The sequence below is a fragment of the Salmo trutta genome, chromosome 8 (assembly GCF_901001165.1).
Source record: "Salmo trutta chromosome 8, fSalTru1.1, whole genome shotgun sequence".
Classification (NCBI taxonomy): Eukaryota; Metazoa; Chordata; class Actinopteri; order Salmoniformes; family Salmonidae; genus Salmo; species Salmo trutta.
Window position 1 is genome coordinate 25,444,929 of NC_042964.1, and position 13,681 is coordinate 25,458,609.

The window sequence follows — 13,681 nt, forward strand, 5'->3', positions numbered from 1 at the left end:
TTACAAACCTCGGGAATTATTCAAAGCTTTAATAATTGTTATTATCATTGGGATTGAAAATTCTCGTGACAGGATGAGGTAGGTAGATTGGGTGGGCTATTTACAGATGGACTATGTACAGCTGCAGCGATCGGTTAGCTGCTCAGATAGCTGATGTTTAAAGTTAGTGAGGGAAATGTAAGTCTCCAGCTTCAGCGATTTTTGCAATTCCTTCCAGTCACTGGCAGCAGAGAACTGGAAGGAAAGGCAGCCAAAGCAGGTGTTGGCTTTGGGGATGATCAGTGAGATATACCTGCTGGAGCGCATGCTACGGGGTGGGTGTTGTTATCGTGACCAGTGAGCTGTGATAAGGCGGAGCTTTACCTAGCATAGACTTATAGATGACCTGGAGCCAGTGGGTCTGGCGACGAATATGTAGCGAGGGCCAGCCGACTAGAGCATACAGGTCACAGTGGTGGGTGGTATAAGGCGCTTTGGTAACAAAACGGATGGCACTGTGATAGACTACATCCAATTTCCTGAGTAGAGTATTGGAAGCTATTTTGTAGATAACGTCGCCGAAGTCGAGAATTGGTAGGATAGACAGTTAGTCAAGTTTGGCGGCGTGAGTGAAGGAGGCTTTGTCTCCAGTCTGGAGAATATATCTAAGCATAGCCACACAAAATATGGTGAATGCAGATGCTTCTGAAGACCAAAAAATGCGGAAAGAGTCTGACTTTCAGGAAATGGCAGTTAACGACAAGTACACTGAAATTAGACTACTAAATGACAAACCCCTATTTAGACCCATTCACCATCTCTTTAAAGTAAGTTACTAAATATAGTCCAGTTTGTAACATTCTCTATGAAATGGGCTTTTACGTTGTGTAATTCAATATAGTGAGCTTTGAAATGATTGATGTGTCCATTTTAAAGTGGTTAAAATTCATAACATTTTTAATTACAGTAGTATGATAAACTAACAAAAATATACATTTGCATCCATTATATTGTTTATAATTTTGGGGAAAATACTAATGTACCAAAATACCAACACATCTCAAAATTGATAGGTAGATGCAAACATTTAATTTCAGCCTGTGGTGCATGGCCTGGCCTTATCTCTAACCCTAGCTTCATGTCTACACCCCAGCTCAACCCTAATCCTAACCGTCACCCTGACTAATCCTAACCGTTACCCTAGCTTCATGTCCACGCCCCGGGTCAACTCTAGCTTTAGGTCTACACTCCGGCTCAACCCTTATCCAAACCCTAGCACATCCACATCCTCGGCTCAACCATAACCCTAACTTTAACCCTAGCTGGATGTTGCATACCAACAGAGCTCATAAAGGTGTAGTGACCCCATAAATATCGATGACTCCTGTCCCGCTAAGTACACTGAACAAAAATATAAATGCAACAATTTCAACGATTTTACTGAGTTACAGTTCATATGAAATCAGTCAATTAAAGTAAATTCATTAGATGCTGATGGACTTCACGACTGGGAATACAGACATGCATCTGTTGGTCACAGATACCAACAACAACAAAAAAGGTAGGGCCGTGGATCAGAAAACCAGTCGGTATCTGGTGTGACCACCATGTCTCATGCAGCGCGACACATCTCCTTTCGCATAGACTTAATCAGGCTGTTGATTGTGGCCTGTGGAATGTTGTCCCACTCCTCTTTAACAGCTGTGCGAAGTTGCTGGATAATGGAGGGAAACAGAACACGCTCTCGTACATGTAGATCCAGAGCATCCAAAACATGCTCAATGGGTGACATGTCTGGTGAGTATGCAGGCCATGGAAGAACTGGAACATTTTCAGCTTCGAGGAATTGTGTAGATACTTACGACATGGAGCCGTGCATTATTATGCTGAAACATGAGGTGATGGAGGCGGATGAATGGCATGACAATGGGCCTCAGGATCTCGAGACGTATCATTGTGCGTTCAAATTGCCATCGATAAAATGCAATTGTGTTCGTTATTCGTAGCTTATGCCTGCCATACATGCCGTCTGCCATTTGCCCGGTACAGTTGAAACCGGGATTCTTCTCCAGCGTGAAGAGCACACTTCTCCAGCGTGCCAGTGGCCCACTGAAGTTGGTTACAACGCCAAACTGCTGTCAGGTCAAAACCCTGGTGAGAACGACAAGCACGCAAATGAGCTACCCTGAGACGGTTTCTGAAAGTTTGTGCAGAAATTCTTTGGTTGTGCAAACCCACAGTTTCATCAGCTGTCCGGGTGGCTGGTCTCAGACGATCCTGCAGGTGAAGAAGCCGGATGTGGCGGACCTGGGCTGGCGTGGTTACACAAGGTCTGCAGTTGTGAGACCAAATTCGCACTGCCAAATTCTCTAAAATGACGTCGGAGGCAGCTTATGGAAGTTAACATTAAATTCTCTGGCAACAGCTCTGGTGGACATTCCTGCAGTCAGCATGGCAATTGCACACTTCCTCAAAACTTGAGACATCTGTGGCATTGTGTTGTGTGACAAGACTGCACATTTTAGAGTTGCATTTTATTGCCCCCAGTACAAGGTGCACCTGTGTAATGATCATGATGTTTAATCAGCTTCTTGATATGCCACACCTGATGGATTATCTGGATGGATTATCTTGGCAAAGGAGAAATGCTCACTAACAGGTAGGTAAACAATTGTGTGCACAAAACTTCATAGAAATAAGCTTTTCGTGCGTATGGAACATTTCTGGGATCTTTCATTTCAGCTCATGAAACATGGGACCAACACTTTACATGTTACGTTTATATTTTTGTTCAGTGTAGTATACCTGCTGATGGTATTGTAACTGAAATCCAACCCCTTTATATACTGTATGTGTGACTTAACTTTCCTGTTGTGGTTGTGTCTACCTGCTATGGGTGTAATAAAAGAAGTGGGACCCTGTAAGAATAAGTAACTTCCTTTTCCTGTTGTGGTGGTGTCAGAAGACATCCAGGACGCTGTTTAAACCTAAATCCAAACCTGAACCTTAACCTAAACCTGATCTTAAACCTAAACTCGATGACTTACGTTTCTTGTTGTTATGGTGGCGTTGGAGGACGTCGAGGTTGAGGAACACCTCTGTGGTCAGCCTGCTGTCCCCGGACTCGTCGGGGTTGAAGAGGGGCGAGGGGGGCTCCAGGGGTGACAGGCTACCACTAGATGCCCCTACAGAGTCCAGAGATGCCCCCGTGTCCCGCCGACCCCCCGCTGTGTCTACCGTCTCCACCGTCAGGTGACTGCCACTGTGGGAGGAGGAGAGAAGGGGAAAGGAAGGAGAGGAACGGAGAGAGAGAAAAGGGGGAGGAGAGCAAGCAGAGGGAGTAGAGATTAGAGTACTTTATTATCCGCGTTGCAAAAAGTCTTGCAGCGCCACAAATGGAGATATCGAAACACTCAATAAACACAACACTAAGACTCAGAGACGACTGAAGTGCTGATCCAGAATCAGTTTAGCCTTTTAGATCATAGTAAATAAGAATATATGGACGGGGGGAGGGGGGGGGACCTACTCCGAGACTGTTTGTAAATATGGGCCCTGAAGTGGACACCGACCTGAGTTTCCTGCGGAGGAGATAGTCGATGATGTCAGGATCTGTCTGGATGAGACTCATCAGCACCTCCTGCTGGAGCTCTGCTGACACCTGGGGAGAGGAGGACAGGAGGGTGACACACACACGCTCGCGCATGCTAACCCGCACAGCGGTGTAAAGTACTTTAAAGTGCTACTTAAGTAGATTTTTTGGGGGGGTATCTGTACTTTGCTATTTATATTTTGGACAACCTTTACTCCACTACATTCCTAAAGAAAATAATGTACTTTTTTTACTCCATACATTTTCCCTGACACTCAAAAGTACTCGTTACATTTCGAATGCTTAGCAGGACAGGAAAATGGTCCAATTCACGCACTTATCAAGAGAACATCCCTGGTCGTCCCTACTTCCTCTGATCTGGCAGACTCCCTAAACACAAATGCTTCGTTTGTAAATTATGTCTGAGTGTTGGAGTGTGCTCCTGGCTATCTGTACATTTTTTAAACCTGAAATCCCCCCCTCCCAACCCACACACTCCAACTACCGTGAACAGTCGCCTGTAGTTCTGTATAAGGTGAAGGGTGACGTTGATGATGGCAGCGCTGTCCTCAATGCCCATGGCATGGGGACTCATCTCCCTGTCCCCTCCGCCCCTCTCCCCCTGCAGCAGGTTGGGACCAAAGATCACTGCCAGGTTGGTTGCTGTCATCTTGTTGCCGGGGAACTGCAGGTAAAGAGAGGGAGGAGTTAGGGAAAGAGAGAGATAGAGAGGTTAGGGGAAAGACCGCATATTAGGTCTACCTACTGTGTAGGCTAGGCTAGTTAGTGTAGAGCTACAGGAAGAGAGGTGTTAGGAGACCGTATATAAAATAGAAAGGGTCCGGTGAAACAGAGAAACCGAAACAGGAGAGAGAGAGGGTTAAGACAACCCAAAATCTATTATGTGCTCTCCTCTTGAGAGAGAGAGAGAGAGAGAGAGAGAGAGAGAGAGAAGGTAACGTGTTGACGACGGACAGATAAAACAGACAAACTGACAGGGAAAGAAATATGGACAGATGAACAGAATGATAGACAGTCCCATGACACACAAACACGGACCCCCCCCCCCCCTTCCCCACATTGGGACTAACCTCCTGGTGCTGTGGTCCTGTGGTGTCCTGTGCGTGGCTCTGTACGGTGTGTAACAGGGTGAGGAGGCGGAGCAGGGTATCGCAGTTACAGGGGGGTAACAGGTAGAGCAGCTGCTGGAGGTACAGGAGCTGGTCTGTCCCTCGCAGAACTGAAAGAGAGAGAGAGAAAGAGAGAGAGAAGAGACCTTGTTGAGCATAAATTCACGTTGTGAATTTACAGGTAGAAAATGATAACGGTTGCATTCGTATGGCTAGTGTGTGTCGTATGGGTTACTGTGCGCAGGCGCCTTACGGTTGGCGTGTAGGAAGGCAGCGTAGAGCTCTCTTGGCAGTAGAGGGTCAGGCATGTCTCTGAGGAACTCCTTCAGTAATGCCGCTACATCGTGGACACTGTGCTCCTCATCCAAACACACGTCTGTCCCTATGTCAAAGTCCTCACGCAGCTAGGTGGGGCAAACACACATCAGCACCATATCAGAACACCCACGCACTCACACACACATACGCACACACACTAGAACGAGCAGACACACACACTTAAAAGGCAGTGGCCAACAGATACACAAGAACGCACTGTTCGAGGCAGCACCCATGTGAGAGTCAACACACACACACACACACACACACACACACACACACAAAACCAGACACATACACAAATAAGTTAACATGCACCGGCCACACACACAGTATAAGGTCAGTTTCCCATGTGACGCATTTCTTTTTAAACAGGAAATGACAGGGATCAACGGCCCTGAGTACGAAGTACACAGCTGAAGAGAAGTACACCTGCCACAACATCAACACACTGGCTAGTACTACCGAGTAGGGATAAATAACTACTGTATGAAGTGAAGGTAATGCACAATTCTGCTGTAGTTGGGCTAACGTTTGTGTAATATGGAGAGCAAATGCACATCGACACACTGGCTAGTAAATAGGTCTAAACCAGGGGAGAGCTAATTGTAATGTTGAAGACATTTAACATTTATGCGTGGAGAGCAAAAAGACTCACCTGCCGAACTCTCTTTTTGGAGCTCCCAACACGAAAGATCCCCACAGTTTGTAGACCTGTGGAGAAGGAGAGAAAGCCACTTCGGATTATTGTGAAAGAGCAAGATCTCTCGATATTCTATCCCATATATTTTACACTTTATAATTGTCAGAGGGATGGTTCAATGAACCACGCTCGCATGATGAGTAACCTTGCTTGAGACGGGAAGACTTACGTTGGTTTCCCCTGAGCTAATGCCTAAGCTTTAGCTAGACGGGCTAACATAGTCACATCAGCAGACCTCTGTGTCTCACCGTGTCTCTCTATGTGGCAGCAGCACCTCTCCAACACACGGGGAACCTGTCTATAGATGGGGTTGAGGCTCAACTTGGTCTGGGTCCGCCCCCCGGCACCTGCTGCAGTCTTCTTCAGCTCCAGCTCTGCAGGGTGGGACAGCTGCAGCGCCTCTAGCAGGCGGGACTGGCTCTCTACAAGATCTGAGATGGAGTCCACTGACAGGCCACCCTGTCGGAGGGAGAAGGGGGAAGGCAGGAGGAGAGGGAGGGAGAGATTAAGCATTTCAAGTTCAAGTTTCACAAAACCTTTAGGAGTTGATTAAAAGGGAGAGTGAGAAAACAGAGGTCAGGGGAAAAAGGATGAGAAAAGAGTAGGAGAGAGAAGATAGTAGGAACGAAGAGAGGGAGACAGAAGAGAGTGAGGGACAGAAGAGAGTGACAGAGGGAAGCAGAGTGGAACATTAGGAAAGTATGGATGAGAAGGAAGGAGAGGGAGTGAAGGAACAGAAGAACGAGGGAGTGATAGGGATAAATAGAAGGGTGATGGAGAAGGGGGTAAAAGTAAAGGGAAAGCAAAATTATTTCAACAATATTTTTCCTGGCTTTCAAAAAAGATTTCCATTAGTTGATCATGTAACAAAATTCTGCCAGCTGCCATGAAAACGTTCTTGCAAAACTATCCAGTTAATCTTGGGATTAGTATGACATTTTTCCTGGGTAACATAATGAGGTAGATTTTATATTAAGAGAAATTATATAAATGGAGTTTTCCAATTTTCATTTTTGGGCAAAATGTTCTGGGTTTTTTCAGGACAGTGTTCTCATGACTAATTATAAGAGTTATTTACTTGTCTGCCATTTATTTGCGTTCCCTTTGTTTCCTGTTCTTCTGTGTCTCCATCTTTCCCAGTAGTGGGAGTCTTATATATATATAACCTGTGTGTGTCAAGTTTTTTCAGTTTTCCAAGTAAATCTGAATCAGAAATGTAAAAAGGGGTTGCTACACCAAATTATTATTCAACTCAACTTTCTTGTATCTATCTCTTAGATGTAGACATGACAATCACACACAAACCTCCCATCAACATCAATACTTCATTTATTAAAACATAATTCAAGTTATGCATGAGTAACTTGGTCCCAGATTTGTTTGTGCTGTTTCTTATTGCCTTTGTCACATTTGGCAGCACATTCAGTAAATTGGTCATGTTTGGTTTAGGCCCTAATTAAAGGGTGCATCTCAGTAGTCTCAAACATCCCTTCCTCTAGTCTCTATCCCTTCATTCTGTTCTGACGTGGAATGACTACAGACAAACACTAAGTGAAAACAAATACAGTATCAGGTCCCCTAACCCTGGCTAGTAATGACAGTGTGTCTGAGCTCTCACCCAGCAGGACAGCAGGTTAGAGCACAGCACGATACAGACATTAACACAGCAGGAGCTCAACTTAAATACACACACAGAGACTACGCCCAAATGCATGCACCGTCACGACTTCTGCCGAAGTCGATGCCCCTCCTTGTTCGGGCGGTGCTCGGCGGTCGACGTCACCGGTCCTCTAGCTATCATTGATCTATTTTTCATTTTCCATTGGTTTTGTCTGGTCTTCCTACAGACCTGTTTCCAATCCCATTCATTACATGCTGTGTATTTAACCCTCTGTTTCCCCTCATGTTCTTGTCGGAGATTGTTTGCTGTTATTGTGTTTCGTGTATTTTGTATAGGTGTGCGACGGATTCTGTTACCCATGTTATTTTTATGTACGTTGGTTTTTGGAGTTTGTTTTTTTATCTTATTAAACTACTCCAATTACATCAAGTTGGTTTCTCCTGCCACCTACACCCACGACAATGACATGCAAGCATGTGCACGCAGTTTTTGCTCTGCTAATAATTTGACTGTGTTGCTGTAGCAAAACAACGGTCTGACTCCATACCAGGAAAATGAATTGATAGTGCAAATGATTGTGATGGAGAGACAGCCAGAGGCAGACAGATTTAACTGAATGTTCCCTTGTGTGTGTCTCCAATGGCACCCTATTCCACTACTTTTGCACTATACGGTGCCATTTGGGTTGCAGACCTTTTTTCATTTTCCAATGTCAACACTGATTGCCAGGGTCGAGGTTCTGAGAGAGTAATACTGATAGTCATCGTTGAACTTCTACACCCCAGATTTTTGTTGAAGTTGGGTATATTGTTATATTGTTAAAATAAACCAACTCAGATGTATTTTTGAACGGATATGTTTGGATTAGTTTCACCTACGTCACAGTATTTCACAGTTCTTAGGACTACGGTGTATGTGCTGGCTAGTACGTTTAAGTGCCAAATGCCTACAATAGAAATGTTTGATTGTCTTGGAGGAGATATGTCAGCGTGGTCATGTTTTGAAACCGTAGTTTGAAGTTGATAAGTCATGGTTGACAAATGTTTGTTGAATGTTCGACTGCTCTTTTGTTAGCCAAAGAGAGGTCCGCATATTTCAGACCAAAGTAAAGCCCAGACATAGAAACAAGCATCTACATCTACTTGAATCTGTGTGTGTGTGTCTCTGTGTCTGTGTGTGTGTGTGTGTGTCTGCGCTCTCCAACTCACCCGTCTCTGCACTCTAGCTTTCTTATCCAGGAACCTGGGTGAGAGTGGCTTGCTGTGCAATGCCAGTGCTGCCGATGATGATGAGGATGTAGCACCACTGAAGGGCGATGAAGCCGTGCTACAGAGGGGTTTATTCCCGTTGCTCTGCTGTTGTTTCTCAGCCCGGAACCTCAGGACGCTGGCCTCTAGATCAAGGCAGTCTCTCCGGCTCTCCTTCAGAGCAAATCAAATCCAACTTTATTTAAAGTGCTTTTATAATCAATCACAACACACTTTACAGTAAATAGACCTAAAGTAAAAGTGTATTTTGTAGTGTGCGGTTTTTACACTTGTATTTGGATACATGTTGTTTTCTGTATTTTTATTTTTTTTTACACTTCACAGTAAAACAATCTAATAAAGTAGATTAACAACAAAAACCTTCAGAGCATCCTGACGCTGCTTGTATGCCCGGTCGTTGGCTATCGCCTGCGAAAGAGGGATGCCAAACGCCTTGGCGGCTGTCTCTGTGGGGTGATGGAAAAGGTAAAAAAAAGGTATGGATGGAGGAAAAGAGATTGGGATAGATGGGGAAGGAAAGAGGCAGGGACAGATATTGCATTTCAACTATCTACTAACCCTCACCCCAGCTCTAACCCTAACCTTAACCCTTATCCTAACGCCAAACTTCAAAATAGACATTTTATGACCCATCGACACACAATACTCCATCATGACAAAGTGAAACATGTTTTTAGAAATGTTTGCAAACTTATTGGAAATGTAAATATCTAATTTACATAAGCATTCACACCCATGAGTCAGTACTTTGTAGAAGCACCTTTAGCGGCGATTACAGCTTTGAGTCTTTGCTTTGCACAATCTGGATTTTCTCCCATTCTTCCTTTCAGATTTTCTCAAGCTCGGTTAACTTAGATTGGGAGCGGCAGTGAACAGCAATCTTCAACTCTTTCCACAGATTTTCAATGGGATTCAAGCTTTGGCTGGGCCACTCAAGGACTATCACATTCTTGTTCTGAAGCTATTCCAGCGTTGCTTTGGCGGTATACCTTTGGTCATTGTCATGTTGGAATGCAAATCTTCGCCCCAGTCTAAGGTCATTTGCACTCTGAAGCAGGTTCTCAACAAGGATTTGCCTGTATTTGGCTCCATTCATTGTTCCCTCTATCCTTACAAGTCTCCAAGTCTCTGCCACTGAAAATCATCCCCATAGCATGATGCTGCCACCACCATGCTTCATGGTAGGGATGGTGTTAGACAGGTGATGAGCTGTGCCTGGTTTTCTCCATACATTTTGCTTTGCATTCAGGCCAGAGAGTTACATTTTTGTCTCATCAGACCACAGAATGTTTTGAATTATGCTCTGAGTCTTTTATGTGCCTTTTTGCAAACTCCAGGTGTGCAGTCATGTGCCTTTTTCTCAGGAGTGGCTTCTGTCTGGCCACTCTCTCCTAAAGCCCAGATTGGTGAAGTGCCGTAGAGACTGTTATTTGGCAGATTCTCCCATTTCAGCCAAGGAACTCTGTAGTTCTGCCAGAGTGGTCATTGGGTTTTTGTTCACCTCCCTGACCGAGGTCTTTCTTGCCCAGTTGCTCAGTTTGGTCGGATGGCCAGGTCTAGGCAGAGTCTGGGTAGTTCTATATTTTTTCAATTTCCCAACGATGGAGATCACTGTGCTCTTGGAAACTTTCGACACTCTAGACATTGTTTTATACCCTTCCCTAGATATATGCCTCAACACAATTATATCCCAGAGATCTATGTCCAGTTCCTTGGACTTCATGGTATAGTTTCTGCTCTTATACATGTTAGAATCGCCTTTGGCAGTGATTACAGCTCACAGAGTCTTTTTGGCTAAGTCTCTAAGATCTTTGCACACCTGGATTGTACAATATATGCCCATTACTCTTTTTAAAGTTCTTCAAGCTCTGTCAAGTTGATTGTTGATCATTGCTAGAAGGCTATTTTCAAAACTAGACATAGATTTAAGTCAATTTAACTCAAAACTGCAGCTAGGCCACTCAGGAACATTGCATGTCATCTTGGCAAGCAACTCCAGTGTAGATTTGGCCTTGTGTTTTAGGTTATTGTCCTGCTGAAAGGTGAATTTATCTCCCAGTGTGTTGTAAAAAAGATTGAAGCAGGTTTTCTTCTAGGATTTTACCTGTGCTTAGCTATATTCCATTGCTTTTTATCCTGAAAAACTCCCTAGTCCTTGCCAATGACAAGCATACCCATAACATGATGCAGCCACCATGCTTGCAAATATGACGAGTTGTACTCAGTGATGTGCTGTGTTGGATTTGCCCCAAACATTACACTTTGTATTCAGGACAAAACATTTATTTATTTTTTTTGCAGTACTATTAAAGTTCCTTGTTGCATGTTTTGAAATATTTGTTATTCTGTACAGGCTTCCTTCTTTTCACTCTGTCATTTAGGTTAGTATTGTAGAGTAACTAGAATGTTGTTGATCCATCCTCTGTTCTAATATCACAACCATTAAACTCTGTAACTGTTTTAAAATCACCATTGGCCTCATGGTGAAATCGGTGAGCATTTTTCTTCTTCTCTGGCAACTGAGTTAGGAAGGATGCCTGTATTTTTGTAGGGACTGGGTGTATTAATACACCATCCAAAGCCTAATTAATAACTTTACCATGCTCAAAGGGATATTCAGAGGGATATTTGTTACACATCTACCAATCGGTTCCCTTCTTTGCAAGGCATTGGAAAAACCTTCCTGTTCTTTGTGGTTTAATCTGTGCTTGAAATTCACTACTCGATTAAGAGACCTTACAGATAATCGGGGTGGGGTATAGAGATGGGGTAGTCATTCAAAAATCAATTATTGAACACAGAATTAGTCCATGCAACTTATTATGTAATTTGTTAAGCATATTTTTACTCCTGAACTTATTTAGGCTTGGTATAACAAAGGGGTTGAATAATTATTGACTCAATATATTTCAGCTTTTCATTATTTTTGGTTTTTACATTTTTTAATTTCAACAAACAAAATTCCCCTTTGACATTATGGGATATTGTGTGTAGATTGGTGACAGAAAATCTCAATTTAATCCATTTTAAATTCAGGCTGTCACACAACAAAATGTGGTAAAAATAAAGGCATATGAATACTTTATGAAAGCACTGTACATGTAAACAGGGGTAATGGTGACCAGTAGCAGGATAAATAGATAGATATTAATGGTAATGGAAATCAATAATCAATGAACAGCAGTGTAGGGGTAGTAATAAATCGAATCAATCAGCAGCAGCAGAGTAGGTGTGAGGGGTCGTGTGCGTGTGGGTGTAAGTTTGTGGCGTCAGTAGAGTGTGGGAGTGAGGATGTTTCTGAGTGTGTGTATGTGCGTTTGAGTAAGAGTGACAGTGAGGGTGTGTGTGTGTTTGAGTGGGTAGAGAGCTGTGGATGAGCATAGAGTCAGTGTGTATAGTCTGTGGGAGAGGGAGAGCAGTAGCCATTCAACAGTCTGATGGCCAAGGGATAGAAGCTGTTTAGGAGTCTGTTTGTCTGAGCTTTGATGTGCCGGTATTGTCTGCTGGACTGGAGCATGAAGAACAGGTGTGCCCTTCTTTGCAACTGTGTTGATGTGAGGGGACCATGTTAAGTCCTCAGTGATGTGGACACCAAGGAACTTGAAGCTCTTGACCCTCCCCATTGCGGCCTACCACCGTCGTGTCGTCAGCAAACTTGATGATGGAGTTGGAGTTGTGCGTGGCCACACAGTTGTAGGTAAACAGGGAGTACAGGAGGGGGCTGAGCACACACCCCTGGGGGGTGGAGGTTGAGGGTCAGCGTGGCGGAGGTGTTGTTGCCTACTCTCACCACCTGGGGTAGGCCGGTCAGGAAGTCCAGAATCCAGTTGCAGAGGAAGGTGTTCAGTCCCAGGGTCCTGAGCTTTTCCAACAGTCTAACTATGAACATTTGTACGAAAACCAAATTAAGGAAGACATAGACGCTATTAAAAACAACTGAAATGGCAATATGAAAATAAATGGGTGAAGGAGATTAATCCCAATCCTAAATTGAGAACCTTTTGTTTGATTAAGAGTGCATTTGTGTGTGTGAGATATATTATGTACAACCTACCTAAAAGCAAAAGAAAGATTGCTATGGGCACAGGTAAGATCAGCGATATTGCCCCTGCTATTGAAACAGGTAAGAACAGCGATATTGCATATTGCCCCTGCTATTGAAACAGATCGGTATTGTGGTGAAATGGAAGAGGAATGACTATATAACTATTGTGACCTCGAAGAGATAGAGAATGATGTTCATTTTATCCTCTATTGCCATTTTTACCACAATATTCGCTTGTCCTTATTCCAGAAAGCCCACCAGATATACCCTGGTATTATGTGGCTGAGCGATGAAGGGACAGAAATGTTTTTTTTTGTCCATTGTGTATTTCCGTTTGCTGAATTTTTTGATAAAGCCAGGAATAAAAGAAAAAGGGCGACCTATAACTATAGTGAACAAAAATATAAACGCAACATGCAACAAACTCAAAGATTTTACTGAGTTACAGTTCATAAAAAGAAATCAGTCAATTGAAATAAATTAGGCCTTAATCTATGGATTTCACATGACTGAGCATTAGCACAGCAAGGCCCAGCCAATCCCAATGAGTTGAGGAAGCCGGATGTGGAGGTCCTGGGCTGGCATGGTTTCACGTGGTCTACGGTTGTGAGGCCGGTTGGACGTACTGTCAAATTCTGTAAAACGATGTTTGGCGACTTATGGTAGAAAAATGAATATTAAATTCTCTGGCAATATCTCTGGTGGACATTCCTGCTGTCAGCATGCCAATTAGACACTACATCAAAACTTGAGACATTTGTGGCATTGCGTTGTGTGACAAAACTGCACATTTTAAAGTGATCTCTTATTGTCCGCAGCACAAGGTGTACCTTTGTAATGATCATGCCATTTAAACAGCTTCTTGATATGCCACACCTGTCAGGTGCATGGATTATCTTGGCAAAGGAGACATTTCTATTAACAGGGATGTAAACAAATTTGTGCACAAAATTTGAGAGAAATAAGCTTTCTGTGCGTCTGGAAAATTTCTGGGATCTTTTATTTCAGCTCATGAAACATGGGAC

At 43.6% G+C, this 13,681-nt stretch overlaps 1 protein-coding gene across 2 annotated transcripts in view; it reads right to left on the bottom strand.

The window, feature by feature from the left end:
* The window catches only part of arhgap36 (Rho GTPase activating protein 36), a 97,334-nt gene that overhangs the window by 6,805 nt on the left and 76,848 nt on the right, over positions 1–13,681 (bottom strand). For both annotated transcript variants that reach the window (XM_029760640.1, XM_029760639.1), the window contains exons 4-12: positions 8,972–9,057; positions 8,552–8,764; positions 5,971–6,181; positions 5,678–5,733; positions 4,955–5,105; positions 4,663–4,811; positions 4,077–4,256; positions 3,552–3,640; positions 3,027–3,241 (exon numbers count right to left, since the gene is read on the bottom strand). In XM_029760640.1, coding sequence (XP_029616500.1) covers positions 3,027–3,241; positions 3,552–3,640; positions 4,077–4,256; positions 4,663–4,811; positions 4,955–5,105; positions 5,678–5,733; positions 5,971–6,181; positions 8,552–8,764; positions 8,972–9,057 — 1,350 coding nt within the window. The remainder of the gene's footprint in view (positions 1–3,026; positions 3,242–3,551; positions 3,641–4,076; positions 4,257–4,662; positions 4,812–4,954; positions 5,106–5,677; positions 5,734–5,970; positions 6,182–8,551; positions 8,765–8,971; positions 9,058–13,681) is intronic.